This window comes from Lepidothrix coronata, unplaced genomic scaffold (assembly GCF_001604755.1).
Source record: "Lepidothrix coronata isolate B3197 unplaced genomic scaffold, Lepidothrix_coronata-1.0 Scaffold100, whole genome shotgun sequence".
In the NCBI taxonomy this organism is placed as follows: domain Eukaryota; kingdom Metazoa; phylum Chordata; class Aves; order Passeriformes; family Pipridae; genus Lepidothrix; species Lepidothrix coronata.
Genome location: NW_016690280.1, coordinates 1084835 through 1108287, shown reverse-complemented (window position 1 = coordinate 1108287; position 23453 = coordinate 1084835). Strand labels below are relative to the sequence as shown.

General features: G+C 50.6%; 1 protein-coding gene across 4 annotated transcripts in view; it reads left to right on the top strand.

The window, feature by feature from the left end:
• The window catches only part of ARHGAP26 (Rho GTPase activating protein 26), a 116904-nt gene that overhangs the window by 51659 nt on the left and 41792 nt on the right, over positions 1-23453 (top strand). For all 4 annotated transcript variants that reach the window (XM_017822969.1, XM_017822967.1, XM_017822966.1 and 1 more), the window contains exons 12-17: positions 1563-1599; positions 7258-7323; positions 8073-8147; positions 12912-12999; positions 14091-14149; positions 14976-15081. In XM_017822969.1, the coding sequence (XP_017678458.1) occupies positions 1563-1599; positions 7258-7323; positions 8073-8147; positions 12912-12999; positions 14091-14149; positions 14976-15081 (431 nt within the window). The remainder of the gene's footprint in view (positions 1-1562; positions 1600-7257; positions 7324-8072; positions 8148-12911; positions 13000-14090; positions 14150-14975; positions 15082-23453) is intronic.

Sequence of the window (23453 nt, the reverse complement as noted above, 5' to 3'; positions counted from 1 at the left end):
CAGACAGGCAGGAGAGCACAGGAATAGCCTGTGTTTGAGTGACCTGCAAGGAAAGAATCTGTTTATGTGCCCAAATGGTGGCATGCTGTGTGACACACAGCCTTTTTGGGGTGGTTTTGGTTTGGGTGATGGGGGTGTTGGGCTGTTTTTGGGGCACCATGGTGAGCTCTGCTGTGGTGAACAGCGTGTGCCCGGCTGCTGCTGGCACTGAACCTTTGAGGACACCACAGTCAGCTTCCCAGCCTCGTCCTTCTGCTGGAGTTCCTAGGGGAGATCCCAGCAGCAGGGACACCGCTGGGAGCACAGACCCTCCCATCTTCAGTGTTAATATCAGGGATTGGGATCCCGTGGAGGGAATGCCGAGCCTGCAGCCCGGCGCCTCTCCCGTCCCCGCTGCCGAGGCTGTGCGGCTGTTGCTGCCGGTGTGTTGCTGTCAACACGGCCTTTGGAAAAGTTCCTTTCCCCCTGGCTATTTTGAGAGGAAGCATGTGATGCAGGCAGCTCCCTGTGCCGGGCTCCCTATGGAAGGGGGCTTCCAGCACTGTTCCCAGCAGAGGAAGGGTGTGAGCGATGCAGCTCCAACAGCCTGCATCGGCTTTTTGTCCTGTCCTATGGATGGTGCAGCGGTCAGCTCCAGCTGGGATGCTGCTGGAGCTCTGGGGGGGATGTGTGTTCCTGTAGGGACTCTGAGTACTGATGGATTATTATAAACCATTTTACTCTGTTGAGCTGGAGAAATACAACCTGTCTAAGGCTGATCTTCTTACAGCTGCTCTTGGCATTATGCTGGGCTTTTAAACCGCCCTCACACCATGATTAAAACCTTCTGCCTGTGTTTTTCCCCTTTTAATTGTATCCACTGAAACATCACTTTCATCTCAAGTAGCCAGGCTGTAGTAGTGATCAGGATGGGAGAAGGAGCACTAATATTTAAAGGCTGGAGAGGCTTGGGATGGAGTCCGACGGTGGCTCTGCTGCGGGCAGTGCTGGATGCACTGCCTCATCCTGCTGCACTTCATGTCCTCTCTAAGTTAATGACATTTCTTTTCCTCTTGTACTCTTTGCCTGACTCATTTGCTCAGGCTGTAAGTACCTGAAGAGGGTGGCTGCTTGCTCAGTGTCTGAGCTGCACCTACCAGAGATTCCTGTAATGCCCGTAAGGGAATTGCCTGCTTTGCTCCGAGGTTATATCCTTAATGTGTGTCTTTTAGAAGAGGAGTCATAGAATCATGGAATAGTTTGGCTTGGATGGGATCTTTAAAGGTCATCTAGTCTAACCCCACCTTCATTTTGTTTAAAAAGCCCTGTAGTTCTGGTTTTACCTGGTCCATCCCATTTGCATTCTCTTGTTGTAAGTCCTATCCTAGTTATTATTTTATGACAATTCCAGAGCTGCGGCCGTTGGGTGCAGAAAGTCATGATGGTCTTTGAGGACCTCATTGCTGGGGGAGGTGGAGGCAGGTCCTGGCAGCAGGCACCATTGGGGTGACACCAGGCGTGTCAGCAGGCCCTTCCCAGCTGGAGCCCAGGTCCTCATAATACTTTCCTCTTGTGTTTTCCAGGTGTACAACTCGAACAAGGACAACCAGAGCGAAGGCAGTAAGTATTTCTTCTCAAGCCTGACCCCTGAGAGGTGACTGAGCTGTGTGGGGAGTCAGCAGGAGAAGCTGGTGACACTGGGCTGTACTGGGCTCCCCTGGGCCAGGGGGTGACAAGAATTGGCATGGGGACCACAGGGTGACCCAAGGAAAACTGTGTCTGGCACCCAGCAGGGGCCAGGGGCAGAAACCTGATGGTGGGACCTGGGGCCATGGAGAGCTATGTGAGGCAGTTCCCTCTGCCCCTTGGGATGTGTCCCCTCCTGCCCCAAACTGTGGTGTCTCAAGGGCAGTGGAGGGGTGCTGGTGGCCTTGGGACCTGCTCCTGATGCTCAGCAGAGGGTTCAGGTGACACCTGGGACCAACCAGCTTTCCTTTCTGAGCCAGAATGTACAGTGTGAATGTGCCTTTCCAGAGGGGAATTGGAGCACAAATACAGGAGTGAGGAGGTCCTGTCTCATCAGGATTGACAACAAGAGCCCTTAAAAATAAAAAAGCTGTTTTTATTGTAGTTCAGGCAATCAAAGCCTTGAGTCAAGAAAGCACTTGTTTTTCTTCTTAGAGGAACAGTTGCACCTGGTCCTGCCTCTTATGTCCTGTGTTTTAAAACCCTTAATTGAGCCATTTCCCAGTAGGTTTGATTTGCCATAATTGCAATACTCCAACCCTCAGTCCCTTCCCTCCTTCCCTCAAAACCGGTCACGTGGTGGCCTGGGCTGACGGTCAGTACATGGTTCATTTTTGTGCTGCCTCAGACACGGCATTTTCATCTTGAGCCGAAGCATTTTTCTCACAGTAATTGGTATAATTTGCAGCTAATGTTCCTCACACGCATTTCAGCCCTTGCACAAAGCAATCTCTTCCCCCTCTCTGCCATGGTTTTTCGTTCCCTTTGGTCCTCCCTGGCATCAGCTGCACATCCATCCTTTCCTCTGGGTGTTCCACCTGGCTCTGTGCATCACAGGTCATCCTTGCAGAGCTCAGTGCTGTGCCTCACACTCAGGAAGGGCAGCATGGCCAATGCCCTGTGGGGTAGGAACTCTGCTAGAACAGCTCATCTTGTCTCAGTTTTCCAGAGGGGCAAAAGGAGTTTTTGAGACACAGAGACCAGGACTGGCTCAGCTGCATCCTAGCTGGCCGTGAGCTGTCACCGCTCTGTGTTCCCTGCACACAGCCCCTGGCTCTGCCAGGGCTGTACCTGGTGATTTGGCTTAAGAGACCATTTTGATGGTCTGTCTTAAAAGTGAGAAGGATCTTCCCTATCTGCTCCACAGACTGTCCTTCCTGGCTCTGGAAGAGGGTTGGAACCCTTGGCTGTGTACATAACAATGCTTCTGAACCCTCCAGTTGGGCTAGGCTGGTGTGGTCAGAGATCTGAACTGCCTCAGCCCTCATTAAATCCGTGTCTTGAATCTCTGCTTGCCTCACCAGCCACTCTAAAATTGATTCAGGGACTGGCTTTCTGCCAGCAGCCCTTGATACAGGAGCTTCCTATAAGGACTTGAAATGAGTGCAGTGATTGAGTGGGTCCGGATGCAATTCCTGACCCTGGAAACCTCTATACCTCTGCTTCCTGCTTGTACTTATGGGAGCATGACAGCACCTCGCAGTGCTGTAGTGGCACTTTTTGGCCACTGTCTAAATTTACAGAGCTTTTGGTTTTACATCCTGCTGAGTGGCCAGATGGCCATCGGCCCACAGGTGATTTATCTTAATCTGCTTTGGGAGGGGGGAGAAAGCCGTGCTGAAGGGGTGAGTGGGTGTCACTGAACTGCGCGAGCCAGGAGGATTTAGATGCACTAGTTTGCAAACCAGAAGGACTTGCCCTGCTTTGTGGAAACAAATCCTCCAGGCCATTTGTGCTTATTGCATGGAACAGCACAGAAGAACTCCTTTCCCTTCTCTCCCCTTTTCCCTCTCCCTTTTCCATTTCCACTTGGTTCTCCATTAGTTGAGGACCCCATCAAAACTTGTCTTTATTTTCACAAGCTCTTCACATACCTTGATACCCTTGGCTACCCTGTCTGCTGTGCCCTTATCTGTGTGGATCTGGCCACCCCAGCAGGCACAGTCACAGAATCTCAGAATGGTTTGGGTTGGAAGGGACATTTAAAGGTCATTTAGTCCAGCCCCCTGCCAAGTGCATGGGCACCTTCCAGTAGAGCAGATTGCTCCAAGCTCTGTCCAACCTGGCCTTGAACACTTCCAGAGATGGGGCAGCCACAGCTTCTCTGGGCAACCTGTGCCAGGGCCTCACCACTCTCCTTGTAAAAAACTTCTTCCTTTTATCTACCTAAATTAACCCTCAATCTTCCTTTCCCAAACTTGGCAGCTCACTGGTAGTTTGAGACTTGAAAACTCATTTCTGGTAAGACTTGAAAACTTGTTTCTCTCTGATCTCTGCTTCTTGGTTTCTCCCCGCCTCTGTGGCTCTTATTTCCTTGAAGTCTTTGAAACAGTTCAAGCCAGTGATCATTTCATGGCACAGAAATGAGTGGTGGGGAGGCAGAGGAGCTGCTTTGACCTTGCACTGCCACGACCGACACACAGCTGGAGCCAGCCAAGCTGCACAGAGCTGATTCAGTCCTGCCCCCTTCCTGATGCTCTGATATGCCACATCAGCGTAAAGTAAAGGAATTAATGGATTAAATAGAAATAATCTGCTAGGCAAAAATAGAATGGGATGAGACCAACTCACTAGCACTAGAGATGTGATGCTACTTGAAGGTCAGATGGGTGTGGGGGTGTGTCTGGGCAGCAGCTGCAATACAGGTGATGTGTATCACTCCTGCCAATGTAAAATGTTACTGTGATAGATTAATTACAGCCTGGGTAGTACATCTCCTTGGCACTGGAATGCTGCTGCTGTAGGAAGAGCCTGGAGCTGAGTCTCACATCCTTCCCTGCAGAAGGAGAGCATCAAAGGGGGCTCTTTTACTTGGACAGGCAAACAGGGCCTATTGGAAATTAGGCTGGCTCAGGCTGCCCTGGGCAGTGATGGAGTCCCCATTCCTGGAGGGATTTAACAGGTGTATGGATGTGGCCCTTGGGGGCATGAGTTAGTGGTGGCCTTGGCAGTGCTGAGGCAACAGTTTGACTCTATGACCTTAGAGGGCTTTTCTAACCAAGATGATTCCATGATTCTGTGATGTGGACAGCAGTAGATCCAAATCTGCCTTTGATCTGGGCCATTGCTGAACTGAATCATTGGGTAAATGACTGAGATAAAGAGCAGCTGCTCTGTGAGAGGGGAAATCAAGCTTTTACAATGCTCACTAAAAGTTAAATTTAAGGATGAATAAAGGCACTTTGGATATTTAATCAGATATTATTTCTGGATGTAACTACTGCAAATAAATCCCCGACCTTTCCTGATCCAGAGCTCAGCAATGAGTGGAAGAGCTTATTCATGTGCTTAGGGGGATTATTCCAGGTCGCTTCCATCCAGAGGGACTGCTGGGTTTCCTGCCCCTGCTATTGCTGCAGGGAGGTGGGATCCCAGCCCTGCTTGGCCATGGGGCAGTTGGCTCTGCAGGGTTATAGAATTATGGAATCAGAGAATGGTTTGGGTTGGGAGGGACCTTAAAGCTCATCTCGTTCCGCTCCCTGCCATGGGCAGGGATACCTTCCACTAGACCAAGTTTCTCCAAGCTCTGTCCAACCTGGCCTTGGGGGTTGGAGGTGTCTTTTGCTCAAGTCCAAACATGTGAGGGACAAAAGGAAAATTGTTGTTTTATGAAATAGTTGATACTTCCATAAACCAGGCACTTCAGAGAGCCTGAAACAGTGATCTGTGTTGGCTGGACAGCACCATGCAGGGACACCCAAAGGTCAGGGTCATATCAGTGCCAAGCCAAGGCTGATCAGACCTGCTGAACCAGGTTTGCTGGTAAAAGAGTGTTTCCACACTGTGGTTTTGTGCTTCTCAGGTACCCTTGTACCTGAGTGATCTGAGTTATGGCAGCTGTGCCCTGCTGATGCAGAAGGTACGTTGGTTTTATGCTGCATCTGTGTTTGGGGAGTGGTGCTTGGAGCCCTCCAGGTGCCCAGGAAAGGGCACTGCAGCTTCTGGATATCCAACACGTCCTATGGCACAGGCATCCTGCAGCTTGTGTGCTTATGTTGGCTCGGCAGGAAAGCCTGCTTGCCCAGAAAAACACAATAGAGCTGTTTTACTTTGCACTGTTTTGGGTCCTTGTGCCATTCATCAGACAAAGAACACCCCCAGCAGAGAACTCAAAACAAGGGATTAGGAAGGGACTGCTCCATGCAACCGTGAGCTGGCAGCTGGTCATGGAGCAGCAGTGGATCCATGTATGAATAACAGTGTGAGCAGGGGGAATGCAAAGGGGGGAAGTTGCACGTGCCCTTCTGTGAGGGCACTGCCAGCCCTGGGCACTGGTCCCTTTCTGCCCTGCTCTCCATAGAATGAGTTGTGTCTCTCACAACACGGCATTCTCTGGAGTCTGGAGCCCAGGGAAGCTTTGCACACTGTGGGTCTCCTTCCTATGTAAAGTTTCCCAAACTTTTCTGTAGGAAGGAAGTAATTTTCCATAACAAATAGCTGTGTGCAGCGTTTTCCAGGCAGTGGTGGAAAGCTGTCTGTGGGATGAATTTTTCCAGCAGGTGTTTGGATCCGTGTACAATTAATTCCTTGAAATTAAAAGTGAAAACCTGCATTGGTACGAATGAGTTGAGTTGTACATCCCATTAACTCCAATGTTTTAGCTCTCAGTCTCAGGCAGAGTCAGCTGCCTTCGGGACACCCTAATTTACTCCAAATAAATATTTCATTTGTGCTAATAAAAGAACCTGAACCGTGCACATCTGTGCTGGGTGAGGCTGAGTGGGAGGTGTGTGGTGGCTCACAGGACAATATTGTTCAGCTGGACTTTTGCCTTGCTGGGGGCAGGAGCGGCTGCCTGGGGTGTGCAGGAGTGGTTAGGGACAGTGCTGATGGGCACCCCAGGGGCAGTTCTCCTCCCACTGGGCATAGGAGGTGCTTCAGACAGAGATTTGACCCAAAGTTTATTCCCGTCTCCCAGTTCCTAATGCTCTTCCACTGCCATGTGCTGTCAGCTCTCTCCTCTTCACGTGATGTTTTTACCTCCACGTTTTCTTAGAATCACAGAACTGTTTGGTTTGGATTGCTCTCCAGCACATGTGTGGCTTGGTTAGCTGGATGCAGAGCAGAAAGGATGTATAGGAATTCCCTGGGACTCATCAAGAACGCTGCCATTTTGGGGGATTTGTTGTGTCAAAAATATATGATTTCCTTTTTTCCAAGCAATCTGTTGTCAGCTTTCCAGACAAGTTTGGGTTATCTCACCTTGATCCTAAAATAATTTTTGACCATCCACAGAGGTAGATGCCTGGCTGAGCCCAGGGCTCTGCTTCTCAGTGGGTGTGGAGGGGCTGGTTCAGAGGGATGTGAAGTCTGGAATGACAGTCAGCATCTGTGCTTGCCTGAGTTACACCTGGTACAAGCTGCTGTACTCAGGCTTTTCTGCCCTGAACACCTCATTTATCTTCTTCTCCTCCTCCCTGCCCCATCTGGGCAGTGGTGCAGCATTGCTGGGGATGGCAGGGATTCAGGAGGAGCATTGTGCTCTGTCCCTCTGCCAGGTGTTCATCACTTCTCTCTTCTCTTCCCCTGCAGCTGCCCAGCTGGACAGTATCGGCTTCAGCATCATCAAGAAGTGCATCCATGCTGTGGAAACAAGAGGTAGGGCAGCTTTGGGGCAGCCCTGAAGCTGTTGGTAGTGGAGCAGTTGCTTTCCTGCTCTTTTCATGGACAAAAATGACTCATTAACCCTCAGATCCACATCAGATGAACCCAGTAATGTGCTCGAGCCGATGCTGTTGCCGAGACACGCAGTGGCCCTGTGGTTGGACTCAGCAAACTTTGGGGCAGAGTTGGCCAGTAACACACTGGGTGTGCAAAAGAGGGGATGGGACCAAAGCCAGGGGTTCATTTGAGCATCCTTGCTGCAGGAACGCTGCAAAGCACGTCCTCTCACGTGGGATAACAGAGATGGGCATGGTAGTCCTTCCCCAAAGCCTCTTGTGAAGACTCCTTGTATACAGATAGGATTTTTGTGAGCCTCTTGGCCCTACACGAGGGAGTGAAGAAATGCAAAAGGCTCAGACCTCAACCTGAAGAATGTGGCACAGTAAAATTTTCCCAAACTTCCCTTGTTAAGTGCAGATCCTTCATGGGATAAACTGTAGCTCCCCTCATGGCTGTGGGGAGGAGGAAAGGTGTCCTTAGATCCTTATTCCTGAGCTAATTGAATGTAACACTTTTATTACATGAAATCCTTGATATCAAACCCAAATTTTACCCTCTTCTATAATTTTTTATGTAATTGATGAGAAGGTTTCAGTGGCTTTGCTATTTGAGAAGCCAAAGAAATGAAAGAAATATTAGCAGCTCTTGTGACCTCCTCCTAATAAGCTCCTTGTTTTTCCTAGGGATCAATGAGCAGGGTCTCTACCGGATTGTTGGAGTAAACTCCAGAGTTCAAAAGCTGCTCAGTATATTAATGGGTGAGTATCTGGTATTTTGTTAAAGGCAAGCTGACTGTGCAGCTTTGAAGTCTTGCCAGCTGGGAGCAGAGGCTCTTGGTGGAGTCCCTAATTGTGGTGAATGTGCCCTTAGGACCATGTGCTGGTAGAGGCCGGGAGGTCCCTGGGCACCGTTGGCAGGTCAGAAGGTAGGACTTGTGTAGGACATTGCTTTATGAGGTCTCTGGTGCAGTCACTGGTCTCCTGCTCATATGCACTCTTGAGTTCTGGCAGCCTTCCCAAATGCAAAGCAAAATCTTCAAAGAAATAGCTGAAAGCTTTGGGTTTTCATCTCCTACCCGCCCCCCTGTTCCCAGCACACTTTGAAATTATTTTCTCCTGCGTGTTGCATGCTGCCTGTGACTCTTCTTGCTTTCCCTACGGACCTTCTTGTGCCTGTTTATCACGGTCTTGCCCAGACCTTTTCAGCATGTGTTTCCCTTGTGCCTGAGGTATTGGACCTTGCAGTTTTGGATGCTCAGGAGAGAAAAGCTGCTGGATCACACTGTGACAGAGCTTGGTGTTGACATTTTGGGGCTCCCAATGTGCAGCCCCCTGTGTCTGCCTAGCAGCCTCAGAGCCTCTCACCTCTCACAAGGTGTGATGGCCAGAGAGAAGGATGTGTTTGCTCCCAGTGCATTTGTGCTCTGAACCAGCATTCCTGTGGGCTGGATCTGAGCACTGGAATGTGTAGGAGCAAATAGGTCTGGTGTCAGAGAGCTGATCTTTGTTCCTGAGGCAGGTCTGGGGCACCATGGCTGACTTTTCCTGGACTGGTTCCTTTTTTGGAAGTATTGTGTTTCCATCACCCACCACGGTGCAGAGCCCTGTGTTGGGTCGCACTTTTTGGGATATACTGGAGAATTGTTATCCTGACTCCCAGCCCAGTTCCATGTCAGCTACAGCCTGGGGGTTATTCTTGACCCAAAGAGGAACTCAGCCCTCCCTCTCTCTGCTCTGTTTGCTTCCCCTCCAGTAGCACCTTCCCTGCTCCCTGTGCCCTTCCTGTGGTCCAGGCTGGTGCTGAGATTGGCTCAGGCTGTGTGGGACAAAACCATTTGAGCCCCTGGCCTTGCAGTCAGCATTTCCATGCCACAGCTGTAGCCCTAGGCAGTCTGTGTGTCTGTCCAGGCATGTCTTGGACACACAGTTGAAGAGAGAGCGCATCTGAGCTGGAGCAGGGCAGCTGCCTCTCAGCCAGTCCTGTCTGGTGCTGCTCAGACTTGGCAAAACCACCTATGAAATTGTTGTGGGAATGGGGAAACAAATGCTTAATAATTTGTTAGCGCCCTATTAAATGTGTTTGTTACTCCTTGGGGGAAATAAGTGGCATTTCTGGTCTCTTTCGTCTTTCCCTTCACTTATTAGCATTCCTTTGCTACAAGACTTCATTTTCCTTGCCCTCACAAAACTCCAGTGCTCCTTTCTTTACCCATTTCTCCTCACAGGAAGTTTTAATCTGTTATGTTTCACTTCAGACATCTTTTCCTTCTCCTTTTCCAATTCCCCCTTCTTTTTACGCCGTTGAGGTGTTCACTGATCCAAGCCCATGGTGGCTGTTACTGCTGTCGGCGTGAACCTATGGAAAATTGGTAATCCAGGGGTGATTGGAGCAGAAGGGCACAGCACTAAATCCAGGCTCAGGGGACTTCTGCGTGCCAGCTTTGCTCTGGCATTTGGAAAGTTTGCTGCAGTCACGAGAGCTGGTGACTGATGCTTTTATTAGAGAAGTTTGGCACAGGCTGTGGGACACATGAAGGTGGTGCCCCAGGTCCGATGGGGGAGCCAGCGCTCTCCCGTGGCACACGTTGGGCACGGTTGCTTTAGAGCATCAGATGAAGAGCATTGCTCTGGGGTGGGTACTCAGGGGTGCAGCAGGTCCACAGGCAGGTCCTCTAGTGGTGCTTGTCATGCTGCTGCGCCTTGTCCCGTGGGCTGGCAGAGCGATGGACCCCGAACTCTCCTCTAAGGGAGAAGAGTTGGTCTCGGTGAGTCCTGGGGCTGTGACAGATGGCAAAACTCACTTGGGTGAAGAGCTCTCTGGAGCTGGGAGGGATCCAGTTTTGGACGCCATCCAGCATCCATTATCTCCTCGGCGACTGAAGCCACTCAGCTGTCTACCTCGTGTCTCATAACACGGTGATATATTGCTGGTGGTTTTCCTTTGTCCTGGTGTGTCCTCGTTACTTGTTGGTGCTGGAAGCCCTGTTACAGGCGAGTGGAGGCTGGAAGCAGGACCCTCTTTGGGGATCCCCCGTGCCGTCAATCGTCGGGATGCTTTGAAAACCCATGACTCCATATCTTTCTCCAAATTGTGGGTGATCAAATCTTCATCAGCCCCAGTGTTTGGGCTGTCTGTGAAGTCAGTGTCACGCAGAAACATGCCCCTTGTCAAACCCCATCTGTTCTTGCTGCCCTCGGGGCTCCAATATCCTGCTGGCAGCAGCACCGCTCTACTCGGACACTCCCGTTTGGATCCAACCCTTGTGAACAGAGGAACCAAACTGTGCTTACAACATCAGGTTTCCCTTATATATAGAAATGAATGTGGGCAGCGTTACTGCTTCACATACAGTTTAAATGGCAAAAAGATCAAGTTTCCCTGAGCTGGTGTCAGTGACACTGCTGGGAAGGGCTTTGGCATGAGGTGTCCCTGCAGGAGGTCGGTGCAGGGACTGTGGAGCACCAGCTCCCCATGGCAGCAGCTGGATCAGGGACAGCCCCAGCCTATGGGTTTCAGGTTGGGGCAGCAGAGCTTGTCATGGTCTGAACCAGTGTGAAGCAGTGGGGGGGTGCTTCCAGGGGTAGGTCATCTCCCCAGCCTTCACCAGCACCAGTTGCCATCAAAATGAGGACAAAACCCAGCACCTAAGCAAACTTTTATCAGTGGGAGCTCTTGTAAAAGGATTTATTGTGGTAGTGTGTCAGAGGACAGTGGGGGCACCAGCAGGTCTGAATTCAGCACTGGCATGAGTTACAGCATCTGATCTGCTCTTGCTCCTATTCCCTCTGGGCCATAAGGGCTGGAAGTGGACTCCTTCATGCCCCTCACTGCTGGGATGAAACGTCCCTGTGGCTGTTTTGGAAGTCTCTTGGTGAGAATTACAACTGGATGATGAGGTAGTGCCCCAGGTGGTTCCCCTCGCCCTGGAGAAGTTCGTGAGAGATAGCAGATCAGTGATTGGCAGCAAAAAGCAGCTCCAGGGTTAGTGCTGACTTTGGGCTATGGGTGCTTTTCCAACCCGTATCCCACATTGACCCCAGTTCCTGTGGAAGTGTGTCCTTGTGGGAGGCAGAGCTGCGGCTCTGGCTGCAGCATCACTGCCTGGGGAGACAGATGCTGCAGCTGGAACCCACAGCGCTCACTTTTTGCAGACTCATAAATTTGAAGGTCAAGGGGAACTGATTAGCTGCTCTGAGCCTTTTCATGGGACCGACTGTGGAATTTCACCTCGTGTGCCATGATCCTGCCTAGAAACTGCTGGATGAGGTTTTGCAGAGACACACAGTCGGGACTTGTTTGTTCTACTTCTGTTAGAAAGTTTTTTTTAAAAAAAGGTGGAACTTTTGGGGGGTTTTGTTTTCTTGTTTTTTTTTTTTTACTTTGCCAAGCTTATTTTGACTCCATTAAAAAGTTTCCTCCTTATAAAGGCAGTGCAGTAGGAAGTTTCCTCAGTATTGACATGGGAGGATGGAGTTCATTTGTGTGATCATTGTGTGAGACACACATGATCTTTGTGTGAATATACATTTCTCACATGTTTACTTTTCCAGGTACACCTCTCAATATTGTTTTTGAATTAAAATAGACTCGTTGCTCCAAGGGAAAGCCAAACTCTATTCAGGGCATTCTTTTAAGTAGGTTGAAAATTACCCAATGCTTACCTGGGGCTTTAAAATTCAAAAGTGCATTATTTGTGTCTGTGAAAAGGCAGAAATACCCCCTGAGCTGAGCCTGTAGGAGCAGATGGTGCGAGCAGCTGTGGCTGTGTCAGCCTTGGCCTTGGGCATGGTGGGAGCCCCCGCGCCTGCGCCGCTCCCCAGGGACGCTTGGCAGTGATGGGATCCTGGGATCCCCGCAGAGGCTTCCCTGGGATTTTGGTGGGAGCAGGATCCTGACTGTGCTTCCAGCACTGAGTTAGCAAAGCCTGTTTGTGGAGGAGCATCCGCGTGGGAGAGATCAGCACATGGGGCACATCCGTGCCCTGCCTCTCCCTGGCCGTGCTCCTCACCCGGCACGGAGCCATTGCCGCGTTGGGACTCAGTGCTGTGCCTGAGGTATCCATGGCCAGGCCACTTCCTGCTGGCCTGATGGTGGCTGTGCAGGAGATGGGCTGTGATTGCCTCGGTGGGGAGGCAGATGCAGGATGACGTTTTGCATCAGTGGGAAGAGGGTCTCTGTGCCCTGAGTCTGTGTCCTGTCTGTGCCCGGCCATCACCGCTGTCACTGAGCACCACAGGCTGCTGTGCCCTCTGTCCTGTCACCCTCAGAGCCAAACTGCCCATGTCCTCGCTTGGGATGGATGATTCCCTTTCCTTTCTCTCCTCCCATCCCAGTGAATGTGGCCCATCCCAGGTGATGAACCCCACTCCCCTGCCAACATGCCTGTGGGGATTGGCTGTGGTCCCTGGGCTGGGAATAGCGAATAAAATGGGACATGAGAGTCTCTCCACACAGCTGAGCTGGCGCAAAAGGGAATTGTTTTCACTTTGCTTCACTTTTGTCTTTTTTGTCTTTTCCCTTAGATCCCAAAACAGCCACAGAGACAGATACAGAGATCTGTGCAGAGTGGGAGATCAAGACCATTACTAGTGCACTGAAAACATACCTGAGGTAAGGAGAAAATCCTCACCTGGCTTCAGGAGGGGTTCAGTGGTGGTCTGGGACATTACTGCCCCTTATTGCAGACCTTTAGCAACAGCACTTTGATAGAAACAGCAGAAACTGCTCTTAGGTAATTTATTCTGGCTTTTCCCTGACCTTCCAGCATGTGTGAGTATAATCTGGGGAACACACTCATTTCTGACAGATGCACATATCATACCAACATGATTTTAAAAGCTCATTCTTGCATCTCCTGCTTTGATTTAAGCTTTTCTCTGAGCTTTTCCCAATGGACTTCCACCTTCTGAGCTCGTGGCAGGAGCTGTGTAAAGGGCAGCGGCTGTAGAGCTTTTCCAGACGCGGTGCTGAGCTTTAGTGTAGTTATAATTTCTGTGTGTAAGTCGATGCCTTTATCGTCCTGGGTATCTTCCCACCGGGCTCGGGTGTTGGCAGCCGGCAGCATCTCATTATCCACAACATGCTTCTACCTGTTGTGACCACAGCTTCTTGCTCTCTGTGGCTGTTGTGTGCGTTGGGTTGTGTTTGACAGAGTGAGGGAGCACAAGAGAGAAGCTAAATCCAATTAGGCTGGTGAGGGTAATTAGCATGGTGGATCTCAGCCTAGAAAATCACAGAACACTACAGAATTTTGCATGATTGGCAACATTTGCTCCAGAGTTTGAACTGTTGGCAAAGCAAAGAGGAACGTGGGCAGCACCAGTGTGACCCTCTGAAGGGATGCAGGAGTGGGAGGGGGCAAGGGGAATTGAATGGGAACAGGGATTGTGAAAGTTTTACAACTAGTCTTGTTTATCTTTTTAATTTATTTTTAAACTTACTTGAAAGTCAGGGGCTTGGTAATGCACTGAAACTCCATGTTATTGAAGGAATGCTAAAATTAAAGATTAATTTAGTGACGAATAAATCAAAGATACTTGCATAGATCTTATTCTTTCTGATGAGGGGAATTAATTAGAATTGCTGTTGCTTAATTCTGCACTTTTCAAAATGGAGCTGAATTTGTGGTAGAGGCAAAGCTTTCTGTGTGTGAATTGTGTTCCCCAGATGTGTTTTGTGCCTGTTTCCTTTTTATCTTCTAGAATGCTCCCAGGGCCCCTCATGATGTACCAGTTTCAAAGGAGCTTCATCAAAGCAGCGAGTGAGTTTGTTGATGTTTATGGCCCCGCTCCCAAAGTGGAGCCTCATTTGCAAGTTACTGAGATTCCCTCTGCCCTGCTGCCTCCCCACCGACCTCCCGGGCTCCCGTCCCAGAAAGTAGAATAAGAATGGAGAGCCATGGGGCAGGTTGTTGTTTGGGAGGTGACCAGATGAAGAGGAAGCACAGATGGTGCTGGGAGCGCGGAGCTGGCGGTGGCTCCCGCTTGTTGTGACCATCAGCTGCCAAGGCGGGGGAGGCTGTTGTTCAAACAATGCCCACGGGTGTTTGATGGCACCAGTGGTGGTTCAGATGTCTGTGCTGTGTTCCTGTCACTTTCCTGGGAGAAGGGGCTTTGCTGGGAGCAGGTAGCTCTCTTTTGGCAGCTGTACAAGGAGCCAGGGCCAGGAGGGCTCACATAGTCCATGGCCACAGTGGTGGTGGCCTCTCTCAGCAGCTCCCACTTAGTACCTGTGGATCCAACCGGATGCTCCCGCCTGACCTTTGCTGGGCACACTGAACATACAGAAAGGGAACGTGCTGATATTCCCGTTGCTGAAATCACTCTGGTTACAGCCAGCCCTGCCCTGCCCTGCTCACCACTGGCTGTTCACAGGCATCAGCTCTCGGCTCACAGTTTCAGCCCATTAAGTGTCTTCCTTTGGATTCAACTGCTTGGAGATGGTAGGAAGGAGCAGTGCCATTGATAGTATCCACAGCATGCCTGGGTGTGAGCAGGTCCTTGGGATGTCTTTTGGAGTTAGTGTTATGAGTATTCCCATAACAAACCCCCGATGCAGAGATAAATCATCTTCTATTTCCCATACAGAACTGGAGAATCAGGAGTCCAGAGTGTCAGAGATCCACAACCTCGTTCATCGGCTCCCGGAGAAAAACAGGCAGATGCTGCAGTTGCTCATGAACCACTTGGCAAAGTACGTTTATGACTGATGTGTTTTTCTCTCCTTTTTCCACTTCCTCTGAAAGTTAATAGCGGTGGAAAAGTTTCCTTGTGTGTGTGTGGTGTTGAGTCATATCTGGTTGGCAAGAAACTGGAAACCTGTGTCTGAGTGAACCAAGGGCTGAGCGACAGAGTGGAGTGGGAGGGAGGAATGAGAAGAGGAGGGATGAGGGAGGCAAGGATGAGGGAAAGGGGCTTCCCGACCAACCCTCAGCCCTGTGTTGGCACCAGGAACCCATAAGCTACTGGGAATCTCATGTTGCTGTTAGTGGCCTGGAGTGGGGTTTGGCTGCCCAGGAGGCAGAGTGGACGTGAAGCTCCTCTTGGGGTTTCCAGTCAAACCTGGCATTAAAGGACTAAAAGTGATTTCTTTGCCCAACAGACAACTACTCTGGGGTGTATTTTCTGCCTTTATGCACCCCGATGAATCAGTATTTCTGGGTCACCTTGAAACTTTGCGAGGGCAAAGGAATGGAATAATTTTTTTTCTTTCAGTGATAGAGCTGACCTGTAATTTCCCATCTTCTTCCTGCTCCTGCAGGTTCCCATAGAAACCTTTGATTAGTGTTTTAAAAGTGAAAGCATCATCAGATGTTTGTGACAGCCTCAAGGCTGCGGGGTCGGACCTGCTCTTGCAGTTTGCACTGGTGCTGCAGGAGCAGCAGGGATGAGGCAGGACTGGGAAACCTGGGGAATGAGTTAATCGGGATGACTGCTTAGGAGAAGGTCTGGGAGAACCCAAGTTATCTGTTTAAGGGAAAAAAATAACAAACGGTACTTGAAATAGGCTTAAAACCAACTCCAGATGCTTTCTTGTGACATGGGTTTGTGTCTCCACGGACTCCCTGGCAAGGCTGTTTAAAAACCGAAGAGCTGGTTTAGGTGTTAGTTTCAAACCTTCTGTATTTACAACCTGAAGCCAGAGCCAGGCTCTTTCGGGTGCTCCCCTTGGCCAGTTGAGATTGCCCAGAAAAGTTTTGGCTGCCCCGTCCCTGAAAGAGGGGTGGAATGAGATGAGATTTAAGGTCCCTTCCAACCCAAACCATTGCAGGATTCTATGTGTGCGAAGAATCCAAAACTGTTTAAGTGTTTTCCATTTAAAGGAAACCCTGGTGATGGAATGAGACATGGAGGGGGAGGCAGGTGTACAGTGGGGTTTGTGCTGTTTTGGTGGGGAAGGAACTGAAACAAAACAAACAGCGAGTGTGGTGGTGTTGCTATTTTAGGAAAAGAAACAGCTCATAGTGTTATTTAATAGGAAAAAAATTATCTCAGAGAAAGGCAGGAAGCTGAGGAGCAAGAGCCTGCTCTGCTGAGCTCTCCCAGCCCTGGTGCTACTCCTGGGGGATCCTGGGCTGTGGAGGGAGAGGCTCAGCCAACCCCAGGCATGGACTCACAGCATCCCTTTAGTGTCGATCCTGCAGCCCCTGCTCCAGGAGCATCACCCTGATCTGGGAGCAGCACCCTGCTTCAAGGAGTACCTGGGGGGCAGCTGGGAATAGGGCTTGTTGCCACAACTCTTCTAAATGAGCTGTTTGAGGCTGCAGTGCCATAAAGCCATATTAAAGGCATAAGTGGAGATAAATCCGCACATCTGCAGCAGATGTTTGGAGGGAGGGGCCGTGTTGCAGAAGGGATGGGGCCTGGCTGTCCCGTGGGGATGCTCTGAGGGTGGGACCAGCCAGGGTCTGGGTGCTGCTGAGAGCAGGGCACCCACAGCTAACGTGGGCAAAGCCAGGGTCCACTGCCTGGCCCTGCCAAGCTGGACCACGCTGCTTGAAGGGGATTGTCTCATCTGTTTCTGTTTGGGTTTTTTATTTTAAGTAACATATGAATAATCAAGATTTGCGTGTTTATCAGATGAGCTAAAAAATATTTCTCACAGTCTTGCTGCGGAGATTTCTGATACTAAAAACAGAACTTGGGCTGTGTCAGTTGAATAGAAAAAGAACCTGTTCTTGCTGGTTTATGGCTTCTGGGTTTTTGGGGTGTACGTGCACTGGTGCACTGCTGCTCTGACGAGGGACGTGGGGCTCCTCATGTGATGGGGCTGCAGTTATTAACAGCAATAAAACCGTGCTAAGAAAGCTGATACATTCAAAAATGGCAATTATTAACACCAGTATCAGACAGGGTAAGTGCCTCTGAGGTAATTCAGCAGTGCCCTTCCTCCTGCATCGCAGAGAAATGCAGTGGGTTCCCTGTGGCAGCTGGGTGCCCCCCAAAATCGGAGTGCAGTGAGAGGGACTAGCAGAGGAAGGAGAGGACAGATCTCAGGAACAGGCATAGATAGGATGGAGAGAAAAGAGCATATCAATAGAAAGTGAACATGATTTCTGCCTCTTACTGCATTTCCAAGACTGTTTACACTATCTCATGTCTGTGTGTCCAGGCAGTTATCCATTAAGACACACAGAGCAGCAGTGATTCCTGTTCATGCTCTTTCATCAGGAATGTAATGCTGCAATTCCCTCCCCTGCTCTGCAGACCCTAGTTCCAGTGAAACTTGCTATTACAGTTTTATTCCTTGACCCACGAGTAGGTAAACCCTTTAATCTTCTTTGCTGGGACATGTTCACGCTCTCAGGATCCCCATAATAAACCCAGCTGTGTTTTGCTGTTCCTGAGAGCAAGAAGATCTCTTTGTTCTGATATTTTTCTGAGGAGATCTCAGCAGGGAAACCTAAGCACCCACAGCCCAGACCGTCACCTGAGCCTGTGCCCGTATCCTGATGACAGTCAGTGAGACTGGATAACACTGGCACAGGTTGCCCAGAGAAGCTGTGGCTGTCCCATCCCTAGAATTGTTCAAGACCAGGTTGGACAGGGCTTGGAGCAACCTGGTCTAGTGGAAGGTGTCCCTGCCCATGGCAGGGGGTGGAATGAGATGAGCTTTAAGGTCCCTTCCAACCCAAACCATTCTGGGATTCTATGATTAAACCAATTTTTTTTTCTGTCCAGTAAGTCAAAGCTAAGCGAGGCTCCCACAGTGGTGCTGGGCTGGCAGAGGCACTGCCAGAGTTGAGCTGGTTGCAGAAAATTGCCATTTTTGTTTGTGGAGCCGCAATATCATCCCTGTTTCTTTCTTCTTTTTTGTGCAGAACAGGAGGATTTCACTCTGTTTATATTTCAAGCATTTCAGGAGTTATTTTTTGTGCGTGGCCATAATTTGACACCTGAGCTTTGCTTTGTTCTCATGGCAGTGAGTCCAGCTCTCCAATGAAGGTGGTGCTGGGCTCGTGCATCCTCCGCAGGGCCCCCAGACCCTCCCGTGGGTCCGCATTCCCCCAGCATCACTGCCACTGCCCCAGGTGTCCCCTGACCCATGCACCCACTCCTCTCCTGGCCAAGGTCAGGACCATGGAGCAGGCTGCAGCCAAGCTGTGTGTACGTGTATTTAGCAGAATTAATTATCTCTAATCTCTCCCAGCTGCAACCTGGCCAACACCAACTGGTTCCCTTTGGTTTTGCTCCGGTGGTGTTTTCTAGTTTGCGTTTTTTAACCAAGAAGACAGTGATTGTTATCTAGCACAAATTGTTTGCCGCGGATCAGCACGATGGTTTCTGATGGTTTCCGTGGGCTCTGCGGGGCAGCTGCTGTTGGGGATCCAGCAAAACCCCCGTTGACGTGACAGGGCAGGGACCGGGCACGGTGTGCGGTGTGTTCCGGAGGGCTCGCTGCTGTACGAGGGATTGTTGGCAAAGGAGAAGAAGAAAAAAATTCCTCCAGGTCTTCTGCCTAAAAATACAACCCGTGCTTGTTTTCCTCGGTGTGGAGCAGTCCCGGCCTTGGCAGCCCTGTGCCGCGCTCCCAGCCATGCTGCCCTGCAGAGCCCCCTGGGAACTGGTCCCCAGTGCTCACCGTGGTGGGCTCTGTGCCCACGACTTCAGGAACCCACCGAGGCACCTGCATGGGACCAGGGGTGGCAGATCCCCCAGAAATGTGCTTTTCCTTGGTTTGTTTTCCTGGTTTCCCCCGAAGGTGCAGCCGGCGAGGAGGCTGACGCCTCTTGGCACAGCAGGTCTGATTTCATCCCCATGGCAGCTGTTTATGCTGCTGTCTGGTAACTATTCATTTGCTTGATTTATGTATTGCTTCCAGTAACTCATTCTTGTCCCGGACATTCTGGAAATTTCCACTAGCCACTGAGGCCTCTGAGATGCTCCGCTCTCGTATGCTCCTCACTTGATTTGGCTGCCAAAAGCAAACAGGGAGCATTCTCTGAGCTAGTGTGCCCCGGGCCAGGCAGTGGTCCTCATTGCTGCCTTTGGGAATGCCATTTTTTTGCCCAGTGCCTGTTTTTGCTCCTTTTGGATCACAGCACTGCTGGCTCCTGGGCAAAGCCCTGGGAGTTCGGGTGACTCAGAGGGTCTGGGTACTCCCATAGGTAGCAAAAGTCACATGGAAGGTGACTCCCTGTAGGCACGTCCTGCCTTGCTGGAGATGGGAAGTCCTGTCTGGAGCTCGGCTGTCCTGGTTCAGGCTCGTGTCAGTCTCCTGCCATGCTTTCTTTGCCCGTTTTTCCTTTTTCCCTAGTTGGAAATAGGTGGGCTTTAAGGTCCCTTCCAACCCAACCCATTCTGTTGGTTCCATGATTGTATGATTTGTGCTTTGGAGCCAGAGGTGTCAGAGCCTCTTGGGGCACAGCAACACCTTTGGTTTCCCCTTTGCTCTCCTCTACCTCATGTGTTTTGGTGGAGGAGCCGGTGATGCTTCCACAGAGCCCAAACAGCACAGTGTGCCCTGCAGCACTCTGTGCATGCCTTCCCCTTGCCTGCTCTGCCTTCCTTTTACTTCTCTGGTTTTGTTTTTGAGATTCTGCAGAACTAAAAAGAAAAACCACCACAAAAAGCCTTGTAGGTGTTCTCTGGGTTTTTGGGCTTGACTTCCTGTAATGTTTAAATTAGCTATCTGCATCTACTTCTGCAAATGAACTTTTAACCCCCTCAGCCTGGATTGTCCATGGAGCAGCTGTGTGTGTGCTGGTAGCTTTTCCTTCCAAGCTTCTCCAAAAGGTCCTTATGTTTTCTGCAATTTCCCTAGTTTTTGGCTGGAGAGGAATGAACTTTGGAACCTACAGCACCTCTTGTTAGGTTCTTCCCGCACAAGACTCATGTCTATAGGTATGATAATGGGGGTCTTGGACTAAAGCTGATGTCACCAACCTGGCATGATGGTTTAGAAGCTCGTAATGCAGCACATGCCGGGTTAGCTGTGGAGTTTCTGTGGTTGAACATCTCTGCTGAGCTCCCACTTGATGCTCGGGATCTCCAGGAGCAGCACCAGGCATTTTGCATTCCTCAAGTGTGAATGCTTGTGGGCTTGTGTTTGAACTTGGTGTGGTAGGATAGAGGTTGTTGATAGCACATAATTATATCTGGATTCTTTTTAATTGTTTATCACAGTGAAACTGAAACTGTGTATGGAAACAGATTGAAGTGAGAGTGAGCAAAAGATTTCCAATAACTGACTGGTCTTTCCCTGGTGGTGTCTGTGCCGTTGCCTCAGACAGAGTGGGATGGAGACGTCTTAATGAGCACATCCCTTGATTGCTCTGTATGAATAGACCCAGCACGTGAACCAAACTCAGCGATTTTTAGTCCAATCTTTTTTCAGCACGAGGAAGGAGACCAGAAATCATCAGCGCCAAGATGTCTTTGAGCAACAGTTTTCCCCGTGATCTCCAGCTCACAGAATCACAGAAAAGTTTGGGTTGGGAGGGACCTTTAAAGCCACCTTGTTCCAACCTATATGTGTGTGGCAGGGTACACAAGACTGGGGAAATGAGGGATGTTTTCAATCATTGGAAAAGGTGGGACAAGCATTTTTCCTGCTGTTTTTCGCTGTGACTTGTTCTGCAAAGCTGGTTATTCCTGTATTCTCTTTCTTCTAAAATTGTTGTTCTATGAAATTCAGTATTTTGGAGGAGTGGGCACTAACCTTTCCTTTGTGAAGCAAATGTGCTCCGAAACACCTCTAAGAGGAAAAAAAAAAAGTCATACCTCCTCTTTGTTCTCCTTCCCCGTGGCCACTGTACTCGTGTGAACGTACAGGTGTACACCAGGCACCTCCTGCATGTGACCCCACGACCTGGCTCCATCTGGGAATGATTCCCTGCAGGGATGGTGGGAGCTGCACTTGCTCACCCCAGTGCCAGTTCCTGACAGGAGGCTCCCAGGGAACCCATTTACTTTGGCTGTTTTCCACGCAGCAGGTTGTAGACTTCGGCACAGCGCTTACCGTGGCGGCAGATCTTTCAAAGGATTGTTTGCAACTTATACCTCTCCTTGGGGCTTTCATTGCCCTGCTGGCCGTGTGGGTTTCTTATTGCAGTGTGACAGCACCAGCGAGTTCTGTTTTTGAAGGAAAACCTGCCTGTTCAGCATGGGCTTTGCCGGGGTGCTGGAACTGGGGATGGCAGTGGCACAGGGGACGGTGTTTGTGGCCGTGGCAGCCCCCATTCCACCCTGTCCCTGGGGTTGTTTAAAGGTGAGGCCCCTTTGGCTGCTGTATTTGTGCAGGTGGAAACCACAGTGACATTTAACATCAAGTCGTGGCCGTGCCTGTGGCTTTCACCAGGGTGTCAATGGAAACCTACAGTGCTGCTGATGCTGTGATGAGGTGCAGGGAATGTGCCAGCCCGGCGCCACTCAGCCCTGGGCTGAGGGTCGGTGAGCAGATCCGAGATCCCTCTGAGATCCCCCATCAAGCTCAGCTTGCCCAAAGCCAGAGAGGACGGAGAGGATGGCTTTGGAAACCACATTGGCTTGGTCTGGGAAGCCTGAACCGGAGCAGTGTTGCAGGTCCCTGCGTGTTTTCCTTGCAAGTTGCAGCACGTTTGGAATTCGCACTGATCAGACTCGCTGATACTGAACCTCACATTTGGCCTCGGCATCTTCTCAGTGCAACATGAGCCCTTTTTTTTTTTTTTCCCTGGGAGTGAACCCAAGCATCCAGCTGTGGCCAGATTCACCCAGGAGAAAAAGAGTCTTGTTGGAGCAAGCCAAAGCACCCAGAATCAGTGCAGGCACAGTTTTGATCCTTGCCTGAGCAGGAAACTCGAGAGCAGCGTGGCTGCTCGCTGAGACCCCTTTAGTCCTCAGTGTTGCCTCTGAAGGTTTTTGCTTTCAGCAAATTTCCCCTTGTCATTCCCTGGTGATCTGTCCTCCTTCTGGATCCGCTGGCCTCCATCTACATTCCTCAGGCTTGGCTCTCCTCTCCGGAATGGCGGGGCTGGGGAGGGTGCGGAGCTGTGAGCTTGTGGCCTGTGGAGCCTGGGCTGCCAGCAGCAGGGTTTGTCCGTATTCCAGATGTTCCCAATTCCCACAGATGTGGCTGACTGAGCCCAATGACCTCCTGCCACTCCAGACCCCTCTGGCCCTTGCAGAGCTCCCTGCATCCAAGAGCAGCCCAAAGAGTGCAGTCATGTCCAGAGCCTCAAGAGCAGGATAAAGAGGCGGTTGTGCAATTTGGAAGTGTGGCAGTTCTGTGCTTGTGTGCTCCAGCTTGGGAATCATGGAATCGTGAATGTTGGAAAAACTCTCTAAGGTCGTTGAGTCCAGCCGTTGCCCCAGCACTGCCAAGGCCACCACTAACCCATGTCCCAGGTACCTTTGGAACATGAGATGAAGCAGAGCTGGCCAGGCTCCTTTGAGGTGCTACACTCCTTGGTTCTCCAGGGCTGTCTCCCAGCAACCACTGCAGACCAGTGTCCCTGTCACCTCCTGTGATGCACATAGCCTTTTTAGGAATGGTTTAGGAATGTGTGATTGACCAGTTTAGCTGCCTGGGACACCAGCGGGCGCTGCTACAGGTGGAATTGCACGGGTGGTTTCACCAGCTCTGCGCTGGGCACCGTGGTCACAACACGGTGCAATAAACACCTACTGCATTCCTGGCCAATGGACACGTTCCCAAGGCTGGGAGACCCACCGTAGGTTTGAGCAAGAGTGAGTCATCCTCAGAGAGCTGCAGGGCCACCATCTCCTGGGACACAACTCTGCCAGCCCCTTGGAGAGGGGTGAAGCTGAGTGGGGGCCAGCCCAGTCCCTCAGCCACTCTCCACCTACACACTCATACGCTGTAGCCCAATTAAACTCAATAATGTGCAGGGATGAGTTAAATGCACCCAGGAACATTTCCCAGAACTCATTAGGTTGTATCTGATAAATACCAGCAATTGTGTGCGCTCACAGCCGCTTGTGTCCGTCCGTCCGTCCATTCCTGGGTGAGATCCAGATTAAATGGCTGGAAGTGGGGGAAACTGGGAACAGGGAGCTGTGGGGTTCCACCTGGACAAAGCTTGGCTGTGCTGAGCCTCCCCGAGCACAGGCTGTGCTGCCCCA